Consider the following 13264-nt stretch of genomic DNA (forward strand, 5'->3'; position numbering starts at 1 on the left):
ATCCACGGAAACACTTACAATCCTAAGTAATAAGGGTAAGGAGTTTGTAGGCTCGACGTTTCAGAAATTTTTGAAAAAACGCGACATCAAATTTCGTACAGGTTGAAATCCCGAATAACAAAAGAATCCATCCGAATATCAAAGCGGCTTTGGTGAAGAGACTGAATCGTAATATACGCAAACGAATGTGGCGATACTTTTCTCACTATAACGATGTGGTGCAGAAAATCATCGACGCTTACAATCATACACACAGCAGTACAAAGATGCGACCATGTGACGTGAGCATTTACAATGCTGCGTAAGCGCGCGAAAATTTAGCGAAGAGAGCTTGTCTGCAATCGACTTACAAAAATCGCGAAAAGATGGTGTCAGGTGTAATGAATAAATACAAGTCCGGATATTACGTGCGCATTGGTCGCACGAAAAATACTTTCGAGAAGGGATACGATAAAAACTTTAGCGATGAAGTTTTCAAGCGTATATTTAACAGACATAATTTACCAACACTTATCCTGGAAGATTTGAACGGAGAAAAGATTGACGGCTTTTTCTATCTCGAGGAGCTCGCTTACGTTGGCACGAAACGCATATCGGACGCTGCTGAGCAATTCAAAATAGAACGCGTAATTCGTACAAAGGGTCGTGGCTCGAAGAAGCAGCTACTTGTCAAGTGGGCTGGTTATCCAAACAAATTCAACTCGTGGATCAAGGCCTCTGAAGTACAAAAAATTTTAAAATGCACCAAAACGATTTTTACCTAGTTCTTCCTAGCAACAGGAGTATGGTGTACTACAACGAAAACGCCACCAGCTGTTTTACAACGCAACTCTCGCGCGAGCTCAGACTCATAGTCCACCATAGTGGAAATTGGTCCGATGCGCTCGTCGAAATTCGCGTGCCGAGTACTGTCACGCACATTCAATAATCAGACGCCTTTTACACTTTTAAACAGTCGGCAAATGCAAAACAGGAAGTGCATTTTTTCCGCACGGTATTTACGACAAGATCGAGCAACTAGCCAACGAAATAAATAAATCAGCGGCATTTCACGATCATCTGCGTCTCGAGGTTGCACCCTTTCAAAAGGGCTACTACATGCTACAGCGCAAGTGTGCCTGCGTTAATCAGCATCTGACAACGTTTAACGAAAAAATTTATCGAATTTTCAGTTTCGAAGATTCCGAGACTTGGCGAAAAAACGGCACCTTTGTCACGTTGTCAATGGGCAGTGTTGTCCCGCTACAAAACAGACCAGCATCGCTTTCTCGAGCTATTTCCGATCAGCTCTACGTGTACACGGATATATGGGAGCTACACACTGTAGGCGACACTCAAGCTGCTCTACTGCATATAGTTTCCGTGGATAGTGCAAAGTTCAAATTCGGCAGTAATATCCTGAGACATTTTGCACCTGCTCATTACATTCCACTTTTACATCACAGTTTTCGCTCGATTGTCATAGATATGAGGGATCAGTACGGAGTGCGAATACCATTCGAATATAGAACGCTGACGGTTTAAAAACGGTTTTAAAAATCATTAATATACTGTATATTTGAACAATATTTTATCTATTGTTTGGGGGAATCGTGTTTTTTGGGGAAATGAGTAAGGGATATCCACTACGCATACCCTGCATACTTAGGTAAACCACGCAGCTGTTAGACTGATGTGTGAGGTACTACTATCTCACCACGAGTCTCTGACCAGATAGCCCCACCTAAGAACAGGGTACTACCATCCTGAACCGGTGAAACATCTGAAGGGGGGAAAGGAGTGGATGATACTCTTCGAGAGCCTGGGGCTCATGGACAATTGGGTATGGTGAAGCCGGAGCAAGAAGCGAGAGCTACCATTTGCAAGTTGCTTAGTTGAGAGCCAGATCATTAATGCCCGCTGCTGGCTTCGGAGCTCCTTATATACCCGTGTCGCTTCTACTCTCCTGTGTTATATGCGCGCACGCCATCTACCAGCGCATATGTAGACTATTTGCATTTGGCTACTAGCGCAATTCGGTCGGTAACTTGCCTACGCCAGGCAAGTTATCTATTGCTTCTCTCTTATCCCCCGGGCGGGGCCTGCCTTCTCAGCATTTAGATGTAGAATAATTTGAAGCTATCTTTGTTGATTAAAAAAAGGTAATTTAAAATTTTACAATTTTAACCAAAAGATTTGTTTCGATAAATAATCAAAAAAAATATTTGTCCGCAAAGTTGTTATTTTTCGCAAAAATACATAAATCTCGATTTTCAACAGAAATTAAAAAGGAATGTTAACTTTTTTGAGCATTTTTCTTCTCATTTTATAATTATGGAGTAATTTTTAACTTATACTTAACTAAAATTTGTCAAAAAATTAGTCGATTTACTGCAAATTCAGTAGGCACAAAGATTACACGTCAACATATAGATTTTGAACAAAATAATATGAATGTCCGTTTAGCTGCGCAAACTTTAAGTGAAAACTGTAACGTAGCTCTGTGATACATGCGCAATGATCTTCAAATTCCTGAATTCGAAAAAGTCGAAGGAATTGCGAAATTTAATTTAGTTATTTATAAACAAAAGTTTTGACATTTTGAATTCGAGAAAGCACTGAAAAAAAGAAATGTAAAAACAGAATAGGTAAGAGTAATGTTAACGAAACACGAAAAAATGCTAATAATATTATTAAATACATCAAAGGTTTACGCACTATAAATAGTGCCATCAGTTTATAAAAATGCGACGATCATTACAGAAAAGGTAAAAATAAGAATTATATTGGTAAAAATTATATCGACTGTTACCTTTTCTGCTGGATTTGTTATAAAAACAGTTTTGAAAAGAATGTAGATGCTTCCAGTGTTCTTTACTATTGACATCTGAAGTTACTCATTCTGCTTTAACTAAGATAAAAAGTCGAGGAGGTTTAATTTCTCCTTCTGTGGCGACGTTATTAACATTTGTAAATTCGTAGAGAAAAATTTCAGACTCTTTTACAAATTTAAAAGGGGCATGTCTAACAAATTGTTTTAAATCATTATTAACAGTATACCACTGTCTCTATTGTCAATAATTCATTCTAATGACCCTTCTAAGCATAGATTGTTAATCTTAAATAAATTATTTTGAATCAATTATGAGTTAGAGTCAATTATTATGAATCATCAAAAAGTCGACCAAAAAATAATTCGGAAATTTTATTACAAAACTGATTTTGTTCCGGAATAACTAGATGGTAAGTATAGTTTTTATAATACACTAGTAAAGAACGCTCGCTTCGCTCGCGATTTACATATTGATTAAAATGATATTCAATCATTCGATATGTCAATATTAAATATACTGTTAAATATTAGATGTATCTTCGATGATAATTAATTTTTGTAGAACGTTTTTGAAATGGTTCAATTAGATTATGGATTGAAAAATTTCAATTAAACAAAAAGCACGATTTCAAAAACGTTTCATATAAATCAAGTGGCGCGGCAGCGCCACGAAGGCAAGTTTGAGAAGCAGACGAAGCCGCGGCCCCTGCTTTATTGCTACTATTTACTTCTATGTTGGGGTTCGCATTTTTCATTACAAAGAAATAAATGCGTTTCTTTGTTGTCTTTAATATATTTTGACTTATATCATGTTTTATTATGCCAAACTATGATTTTCAACAAAAATATTGATAAAAACTATCTTTGATAAAATACACGAGTGTGTCATTCACAAAATGCTCGAATCAAATAAAAAAATGTTAGGACCGTTAAGTTAGCCGCAACAAGTGTTAGGATCGTGAAGTTGTCTGCACAGCTATACACAGGTGGATATTGCTTTCTCATCAGTTTTCTATATGCTCGCTCACATGTAGTTTTTAGAGTCTAGGTGTAGAAATAATTCAAGGGCGGTGTCTAGGTGTACAGGGTGGCCCATGACTAGGTCTAGGTGGTGCTCTCCGTAATTTTTTATGTCCAGGTAAATACATCTCTCGAAGGCGCTGTCTAGGTGTACAGGGTGGCCGATGACGAGGTCTAGGTGGTGCGCTCCGTGGTTTTTGGTGTCTAGGTGTAGAAATCATTCGAGGGTGTTGTATCCGAACGATCAGTGATTTCATTTCATAGTGATGAAAATGTTACAAAAAAGCCATGGTCGAAAGGTGCTAAAGATGCTTATATTTTATTTTTAGGAGAAATATGAAATACTCAAAAAAAATTACTAAAAAAGACTGAAATCTCTAAAAAAAATTATCTTTTAAAAAAGTAAAAGGTTAGGCGAGTTTGATATATTCCGCAACAAAATAACAGATATAAAAGAACTGAAATCAATCAACTAAAGTCAAGTTTATTATATTTAATCATAATGAAGCAACCAAACTTTTTTTGGTCAATAAAGGGCTAACTTAACCTAAAGTTAAGTTATATAATAATAATTAGGAACAACTCTCAAGATACTACGTAACTTGCCATGACCGTTTTATTTTGTTTATTGGTGAACAACTAAAATTTTCTTTTCATGTATTAGAACGTCATAAAAACACCATAAGTACAATGAAACAGTCATAGCAAGTTACGTTGTAAGTATCTTAAGAATTGTTCCTAATTGATCAATATATAACTTAACTTTAAGTTACGTAAGCCCTTTATATTAAACAAAAAAAATTTTGTTGCTTCATTATGATCAAATATAATAAACTTGACTTTGGTTGATTAATCTCAGTTCTTTCTTATCTGTTATTTCTCACTCGTTGCGGAATATATTAAACTCGCATAACCTTTTACTTTTTTAAAAGTTAATTTTTTTTGAGATTAACTATACTGCCGAGTGTAAATAAATCTATTTAATACAACCAACATTTTATAACAGTAGTTATAAGTACTAGTTTTGATATACGTATATTCGAACAAGGTTTTACTTTTTAAAAGTTGTATTATTTGATAAGCGTATATTAGAATTTTAAGTAAATTTAATAGGGTGTGTGTGTGTATATATATATATACACACACAGTATATATATATATATATATATATATATATATATATATATATATATATATATATATATATATATGTATGTATATATACTGCCATAGCAAGTGCGTTTTTGTTGTACCGCGAAACCGTGTGTTTTATCAAGAACCCTTCACCTACCCATCTCTTTTCGTGTCTGAACTCACTCTGAGTTCTTTTACTTATTTTCTATATTATTGTTCAAAATTGTCAATGACTAACAATAAGGAACGGAAATGCGAGTGAAACACATATACCTTTTCATCTGCTTATCATCCTTTATATGATCGCACAATCGGTTTGCTGCAACAAATTATGTCACAATAAAGCAGTTTTAAATCTCTACAGGCGGCCTATCGGCAGATAAAATGAAAAAGGTAATTTTTTTAAATGTATATCTCGAAACTAAAGATCATAACCTCACGTAAAAATCATATTGATGGGTCACGTTTCAAACTATACCCCATTAAAATTTCAAGTGATTTGACTACTTACTTTTCCAGTAGTAATTCGAAAAATGAAAAAAAAAATAGTTTTTTGTGCCTCAATTACGATCATAAAAAGACCTTATTGCACTTGAGATTTTGTGAAAAGGTAGATATTTTATGTGTTTTGGCTAAGTTTATTTCAAACACCTATGGTTTTTAAGATATCAAGGTTTGAATTTTTTTTGGAAATTTTTTGATTCCTTTTATCTCTAAAACAATTTAGTCAAATGCTTCAACATTTTATTTAGTGATGTATTATAAAAAAACTATCTGCTGTTAAAATTTTAGACGATTTTGTTGATCGATTCTCAAGTAAAGAGCTGAAATGTAAAAACCGATTTTTCTCACTCACTCTTTGGGATATAGGTTATTTAAATTAAACCATACCTTTGAGCACGGTTTTTTATTACTTTTATTACTTCTCTCACAGGCTACAAATACTTCTTTACAAGCACTCAACAGACCTTTAAGAGTGCAAAAAAAAATATGTAGGTAAAAAAGGAAATCAAAATGTTTTTAAAATTTGTTTGACGCTTTAAGGGGATGTCGGCGCAAAAACTTCGCAAATACGCCACGGGGTATTTTGTATTTCCAAACTTCTAGAAAAACAGAAACTGATTGAATTTTTCTTTAGGTAGAACGATTCATTAAACTTAACACTACGGCGCTATAGATTCGGTTTTTCATTTGCAAACTTTATTCAAAGAGTTTTATGTAATAGAAAAACCGCGTTTTTTAGGACGACATAAAAGACATCACCAAATTTTAACTGAATCATTTCCTACGATCTACTATCCTACGATCTACTCACAAGCCAAAACTTGATCAGAATTTTTTTATTAGTAGATCACTTAGGTGCAGTACTACCTTAAATAATTATTTGATTTTATTTGTATATCAATCATCTTTTTTGAAATATAATGAAATAGTTTTTATTAAGTTTATCTTAAAAAATGTTTTTTATTTGTCTTAATTTTCAGAGGATCTTATTCCGATATTAAACGAACGAGCTGGTTATCCAGAAAACACTGATATAATTTTATATGAAGAAATAAAACCAAATATGGTTGAAAAGATAGACAATCTTGCAGAGCCTCTTGAAAAAGTTTTAGAAGAACTAATGGATGGTGATATTATTGTATTCCAACGCGAAGAGAAGGAAAACGATATTTACGAACTTCCAACTTGCAGAGACTATTTCAGGTATTTACGAAATCTATACTAAAAAAAACGCTGCCAAATATTTAAAATTTAACTTCTTTCTAATCAGCAGTTTGTTATTATCAGGAGGACAGCAGCACTCCGATGGCAAGTATAAGTGTTATTCTACACCATGCCGTCAGGAGCGCTCCGCGACCTATATACTTTAGAATTTTTGAATAACCTATTTTTTTTACGAATACTTTAAATTTGCTGAATAACGTATATACATTTGACAAATTATGTATACTAGGGGGTACCCCCCCTGCTCGCTTTGCTCGCCAACCCCCATTTGTAAATTTTAGTGTTATGTTCAATAAGAAATTTAAAAACTTTAAGAGTATTTTCAAACATTTTATTGTTATTGCTTGAATACAATATATAAAAAAATATTGCTACACGAACATTGCTACGTATAAAATCGAACGTATTTATTAATGTAAAGATATGTGACGAGACACGAGTCTCGCACATATAAATACACATGAAGACGGCCGTAATAAACATAACATGCGCAGCGAGCGAATACACACGACGCGAAATGGACCCGCGCGCGCGCAACAACCGCAAGGCGAGTCCGCACGAGCGCGGAGCGCGACAGCCGACGAACAGCTTAGCAACGACGCGCCAGGCGGCGCGAGCGGCGTACGCGCTCATACGTATCCGCACCGCGCGCCTTTATAAGGCGGACAGCGCAACACGGTAAGGGAGTTCTACTCGAGCCCCACTCCAGGTAGCATCGTGCGCACACGTTACTACAGGGAACAGCGAGAGATAGATATGCGCCGACGAAGTCGTCTCTTGAGCACGCATGACGATTTGGTAGACGAACCGAAACCCGTATCTCCGAACCCCGAAACTCCGAATTGCCGTCGTGAGCACACGAGGCAACCCGGAACACCCGAGCGACATCGAGCCTCGTCTACGTGAGCACACGTGACGATACCCAGTACCATCGTAAAAATCCTAACCAACAAAGCCAGCCTTACGCCGACATCTCACAACTCGCTTTATCTCTGTGCGCACATAGGATAAAGAGAGGAACGAGACGAGCGACGAAGATTTGTGAAGCCGTGCGCACACGACTTCATAAATCCGAGGGATAACCTCAAAATCCCGTTACACTATCCTGGCTGCTACTGTGCGCACACAGGGAGGTCGAGATTGTTGTTACGTAAGTCACCCGGATCGGTGTAGCCGTGCGCACATGACTCCACCGTACCGAATGAAATCCTAACCTTCAAACCCATCACCGATCCGCCATACCGTCACCGTACCGAAACACCGTAGCCGTAACCACAGACTCATTGTTATAGCGAAGTCGCGTAGATATTTTCGTAAATTGTTAACAGCGCTAGTTTAAACAATTCCATTTGTAAAGGCGAAACATTCTTAACCAAGCGCATAATTGATTTCTGTTTCAGACGGGATTTAACAACTTCCCAATTACTATTATCTACTTAAGGAAATATATTTTGTTAACATTAAAAACATAAGAACAGACTATTTTATTGCCCCTTTCCCCAATCCAGAACCTGGAACCGACTGACTATCCAGCATCCTGTGGAATGTTGAACCGTTACAGATATATAAAAGTCGTAAAGTGCACTTATGGGTGGAAAAAAGCGCAATGCTTAAAGATTTCGAACTGGTTCACCGGTATATGTAGATACACTCGCGCGAGCACGAGAAAGAAAGATTGCACGTTAGGAACGTCTAATGTACTAAAGTAGCAACATAAGGTTTTCAACAAAAAACGATTTGTATTTTACAAGCAATAAGTTACATAGGTTTTCTTATAAAACAATTGAACAACTAACATATAGTCTTTCTAATACTTCTTTACATAAAATAAACACGTACATCTATTATATACGTATAAATAAACACGTATATAAAAATTTAATGAAGTAGAACGTTAGTTCCGCCGGTGGTAGACTTGGCGCCGAAGTGCACGTGGCGTCGAGTTACACCTCTAACTCAGATGCTGCATTTTTAAAAGTCTTTGTAGAATGCAAGAGGTCGAGTCGCTCGTCGAGTGCTGAATGCATGGATCTGCAGAACACGCGGAGTTTTCAATATGGACGGAACGACGGACGGTAAAAATGGAGCAATGTTTTTAGTTGAGGTCGCGTCAATGTTGCTGGAAAGCGACGCTTCCGTTGCAATTTGTGGACCATTGCGCTGAATTAGTCTCTTTCTGTTTGTTTTTTTGTTACATAATGTAGTGCACTTGTCTCGACTCGACGCACAGTGGGAGAAAATGGACAAAATTCGAGCCATGCGTCATTTTTAATCGTAGAGCCGTGATTTTTTTTAAAACTCTTTGAAAAAGCATCAAGTTTAAGCTACAGGTGCGGAAATTATTGCATCACCTTCCCCTAAACCCATGCGACCCCTAGAAGCCACCCCTACCAAACCACAAGCAGACTAACTCGCCTAACCCTGGGAACAGCGAGTTAAGTCGCTTTATTTTTTCTCAAAATAATTAAGGGGGCACACCACCTTTGAAATTAAAATCAAAATTTTTCATTAAAAATTTCTAAATACTTATATAAATGAACCTTATATAGAAAAAGTTTTATAAGCATATTACTGATTTTTTTACCAATTTTTGATTATTATTAACATAACTATCATGTAACTTTTTTCTATGAAATTTAAACCAAATCCCCTCATTCATATCATAACTAATGTACTTTTAAACAATATTCTACAGTTTGAGCACATTTGGGCCATTCGTTCCTTTGGAATCTTACGGTAAGTGAATTATGGACTCCCTACTATACGTAGGTATTATAGAGGTATATAGAAGGTCTAAAACCATCAAAATAAAGGTAATTATGTCTCAGATTAGTAATAAAAATTTGGTTCATTTATATAAGTATTTATAAATTTTTAATGAAAAATATTGATTTTAATTTCAAAGGTCGTGTGCCCCCTTAAGCCATACACCAGAAGCCAGCTAATCACCTAAATACCTACCCCTAACCTGCTTAACCCCTAGAAACCACCCCTACCAAACCACAAGCAATAAAATATGGTTTAAAAAAAATCTTTATTCATGTCGATTTTTAATTGAAATCATTTAAGATTTAATGTTTAGAGCGAAGAAATCGTGTCCTCGAGACTTAAACTTCAGTGTCACAATTTAAATTTTGAGAAAAAAAAGGTAAAAGCACATAAAATGGCGGCTAACACGGGAAAATGTTGAACAATTTCCAGAATTTTTTACTTGAGAATGATAGAATTTAGAAAAAAATTTACTGAAGAAAAAATTCTTAGATTAAATAAAAAAATACGTTGAAATTCTATCAGAATTTTTTGAAGATTTCTCGAATTTATTATATTATCATCCGATTTTTCGATGGCTAAAAGTTTACTTTTTGAATTTATTAGACTATAGTATAATACATACAAATATAATTAAATCTATTGATCATACGATTTTTCTATGGCTAAATGTCTACTTTTTGAATTTATTAGACTATAGTATAATACATACAAATATAATTAAATCTATTGATCATACGATTTTTCGATGGTTAAATGTTTACTTTTTGAATTTATTAGATTATAGTATAATATATAGTATATATTTGTACCTCTGCAGCTAAGGACTACAAAAAACGAAATTTTATGAGTTAACAAAAAACCTTCATCCGCGTTTTATTGTCGTCCAATAAATTTCAAATTTCTTAAAGAAAGCGATAAAGTAACCGAGAAACATTACGAAAATATTTCAGCATTGCTAAAGAAAATTGTTGTAATATTGAGTAAATATTATAATCTCGATTCATGATCAAAATGGCACTTCTATTGGTCGACGACGATTTTGTGCAATGAGAGCGACTGACCCGCGCATGCCTCGCGTCTACACTCTAAGCGCTGATTATACTGTACACGCTGTTCTCCCTCTCTGCTGTTAGACTCCGATGTGAGCGGACGTATTAACCGAGGCTATTGCCGACACTCAATTATTTACCTCAATATATATTATTAATATTATTAACCTCAGTGTTATTATTTATCCACTATTCCAACAAAAATAAAAAATTATTACTTTGAATGGAGATGGCATTTGCCGTAGCATTTGACATAAAATGTACCATAATAGATGGCAAAGTATGCAATGTTTTAACTAAACAAAAGGCTTCTTCTCGCTGCAACATTTGTGGTGTTAGTCCTAAAAATATTAATGATATGAATTTTGTCTTAAAACTTCAGGGCAATACAGCGTTTCAAAGGATCAGCAAGTGGTTCTGATAAAGATTTGAAAAAAGAGAGAAAATCGTTAGTTCAGCAGTCTTTAAAGAGCAAACTTGGTTTAACGGTAGATGTAGTCAAGCAAGGTTCTGGAACAACTAACACAGGAAATGTGACACGTTCTTTTTTTGCCAAATCTAAAGCAGTATCTCAAATTATCGGTGTAGACGAAGAGTTATTAATTAGAATGCATGTAATTCTACAAATTATATCTTGCATAAAAGAAGTTAATTTAAATGCATTTAAAAAATATTGCTTGGAAACTGCTAAAAGATGCACAGAAATTTACCCGTGGTATAAGATGCCACCTTCTGTGCATAAAGTGCTAATACATGGATATGACATTTCAGGAATCCAACAACAATATATTTCGCCATGCTCGAGTTCGACATAGCAGAATGTATGAAAGAAGAAAGACCAATGAAGATATAATTCATTATTGCTTAGTTTTATCAGATCCAGTCATAAGCAGCTTGCGAGATGTTGAAGAAAATAAACTAAAGAATTAACTTCACAAGCTCAAACATTTCTGATGAAATGATAATTCAGTAATTCTAATCCTCAATAAATGTCTCAACTTTGCTATGTAAAAATTATAAAACATTACAGATATAAAAACTAAAAAAAATTAAAAACAAAAAAAAAATCAACAAAAAAACCTCTTTAAGACTGCAACCATATCGTGGTAAAGGGGCTTAAATCTGTTTCAACGCAGATGACTAATAGCAGTTCATTCATCAATTACAGCTAACAAATAATGTGACTAATTTACTTGTAATAATGTCTTGAATTACGTGGTTATACGATTCTGCGTGTTTCCGGTCTGGTCCGTGGAGTGGGTTTTTATTATTTTTAGAAAAAATAAAGCGATTTAACTTTCTGTTCCCAGGGTTATGTTAGTTAGCCTGCTTGTGGTTTGGTAGGGGTGGTTTCTAGGGGTAAGGGGGTGAGTGGTTAGGTGGTTAACTGGCTTATGGTGTGTGGCTTAATTATTTTGAGAAAAAATAAAGCGATTTAACTCGCTGATTCCAGGGTTAGGTTAGTTAGCCTGCTTGTGGTTTGGTATTTCTAGGGGTCGCATGGGTTTAGGGGAAGGTGATACAATAATTTCCGCACAAAAAAAAAATCATGGCTCTACGATTAAAAATGAAGCGTGGCTCGAATTTTGTCCATTTTCTCCCAGTGTGCGATGACTCGATGAGACTGTAGCTACATTATGTTCACAAAAACAGATGTGGGAACGGAATGCAAAAGCAAAAAGAAACGACTATTGTGACTATTGCATTTATTAAAATTATACCATCTATAAAAACAAATATGGTCCACTTAAGCGTTGACGATCGGGTAAACGAGTACGTATATATGATACATTACCGAACGCGTGAGCGCTTTGTCACGCTTTCGCCGTGTATGTATAGTATTCATAAGTTAATATAATTTGTTTTGTACTTATGTAAGTCATTTGCTGTACATGCTATGTATAACAAAAACACTGCTACTCAATTCCTACTTAATATAAGTATATAAATAATAATTAAGAGGATCTTTACTAAAGAATATGGCTAAGGGAGTAATTGAGGGGGAGTAAATGAAGGGGAAAATTCTTGAAACGGCGACGGCGGCGGCAAAACTTTTTTTATAATACAGAGAGATATTCTATTCGATCTGTTGTTGATATTCGTGCATTAGTATACAATTCCAAAAATGCTTACAAGATCTTTCTTATTGCCGTATTATTTTGCTAAAAAAAATCATTTGTTTATAGAGTAATTAAGATTGACCTTGGAGAGAAAGCAGAGAAGTGAAATCGGACGATAGTCAGTCAGGGCCGTTGGTGAGCAAACCTTGTTGGGTGCACGCACAAGCGACAATTTCCAGGCATAGCGAAAGCAGGACTCACTAAGTACAGGTTAAAGATTTGACTGAGTAAAGGGGCAAGTACTAGCAGTGCTTTTGAAATAACGACTTGCGGGATGCCGTCACTTCACCTGACCTGGGTGTCAAAGTGCGATACCACAGCCAACACATCCGATTCCGTTGTAGTGCTGAACTTGAAATATTCAGGGAGGTCTAGGGTTTCCAGGTTGTGAAGATAATCCTTAACAGCAGGAGCAAGCGGATGATTGGAGATCGAGCTGAAATGATTTTTGAGGTTGTTTGTGGAGAAGCGAGAGGGTAAGAGGTCCTTGGAGGTAGAAATTCTAAGTTTCTCCAGCTCTCTCCAGATCTCAGCAATATCAGTCAAGGTTGACAGGCGCGAATAATAATAATTTAGCCTACACTGAAAAAAAAAACAGCCATTTTAACTGATCTCGCACCAGTAATCCG

General features: G+C 35.6%; 1 protein-coding gene across 6 annotated transcripts in view; it reads left to right on the forward strand.

Annotated features, from left to right (window-relative positions):
* The window catches only part of Usp7 (ubiquitin carboxyl-terminal hydrolase 7), a 611141-nt gene that overhangs the window by 427499 nt on the left and 170378 nt on the right, over positions 1-13264 (forward strand). For all 6 annotated transcript variants that reach the window (XM_032601215.1, XM_032601217.1, XM_031921170.2 and 3 more), the window contains 1 exon segment: positions 6451-6673. In XM_032601215.1, coding sequence (XP_032457106.1) covers positions 6451-6673 — 223 coding nt within the window.

Source organism: Nasonia vitripennis (genome assembly GCF_009193385.2).
Source record: "Nasonia vitripennis strain AsymCx chromosome 1 unlocalized genomic scaffold, Nvit_psr_1.1 chr1_random0002, whole genome shotgun sequence".
Taxonomy (NCBI): Eukaryota; Metazoa; Arthropoda; class Insecta; order Hymenoptera; family Pteromalidae; genus Nasonia; species Nasonia vitripennis.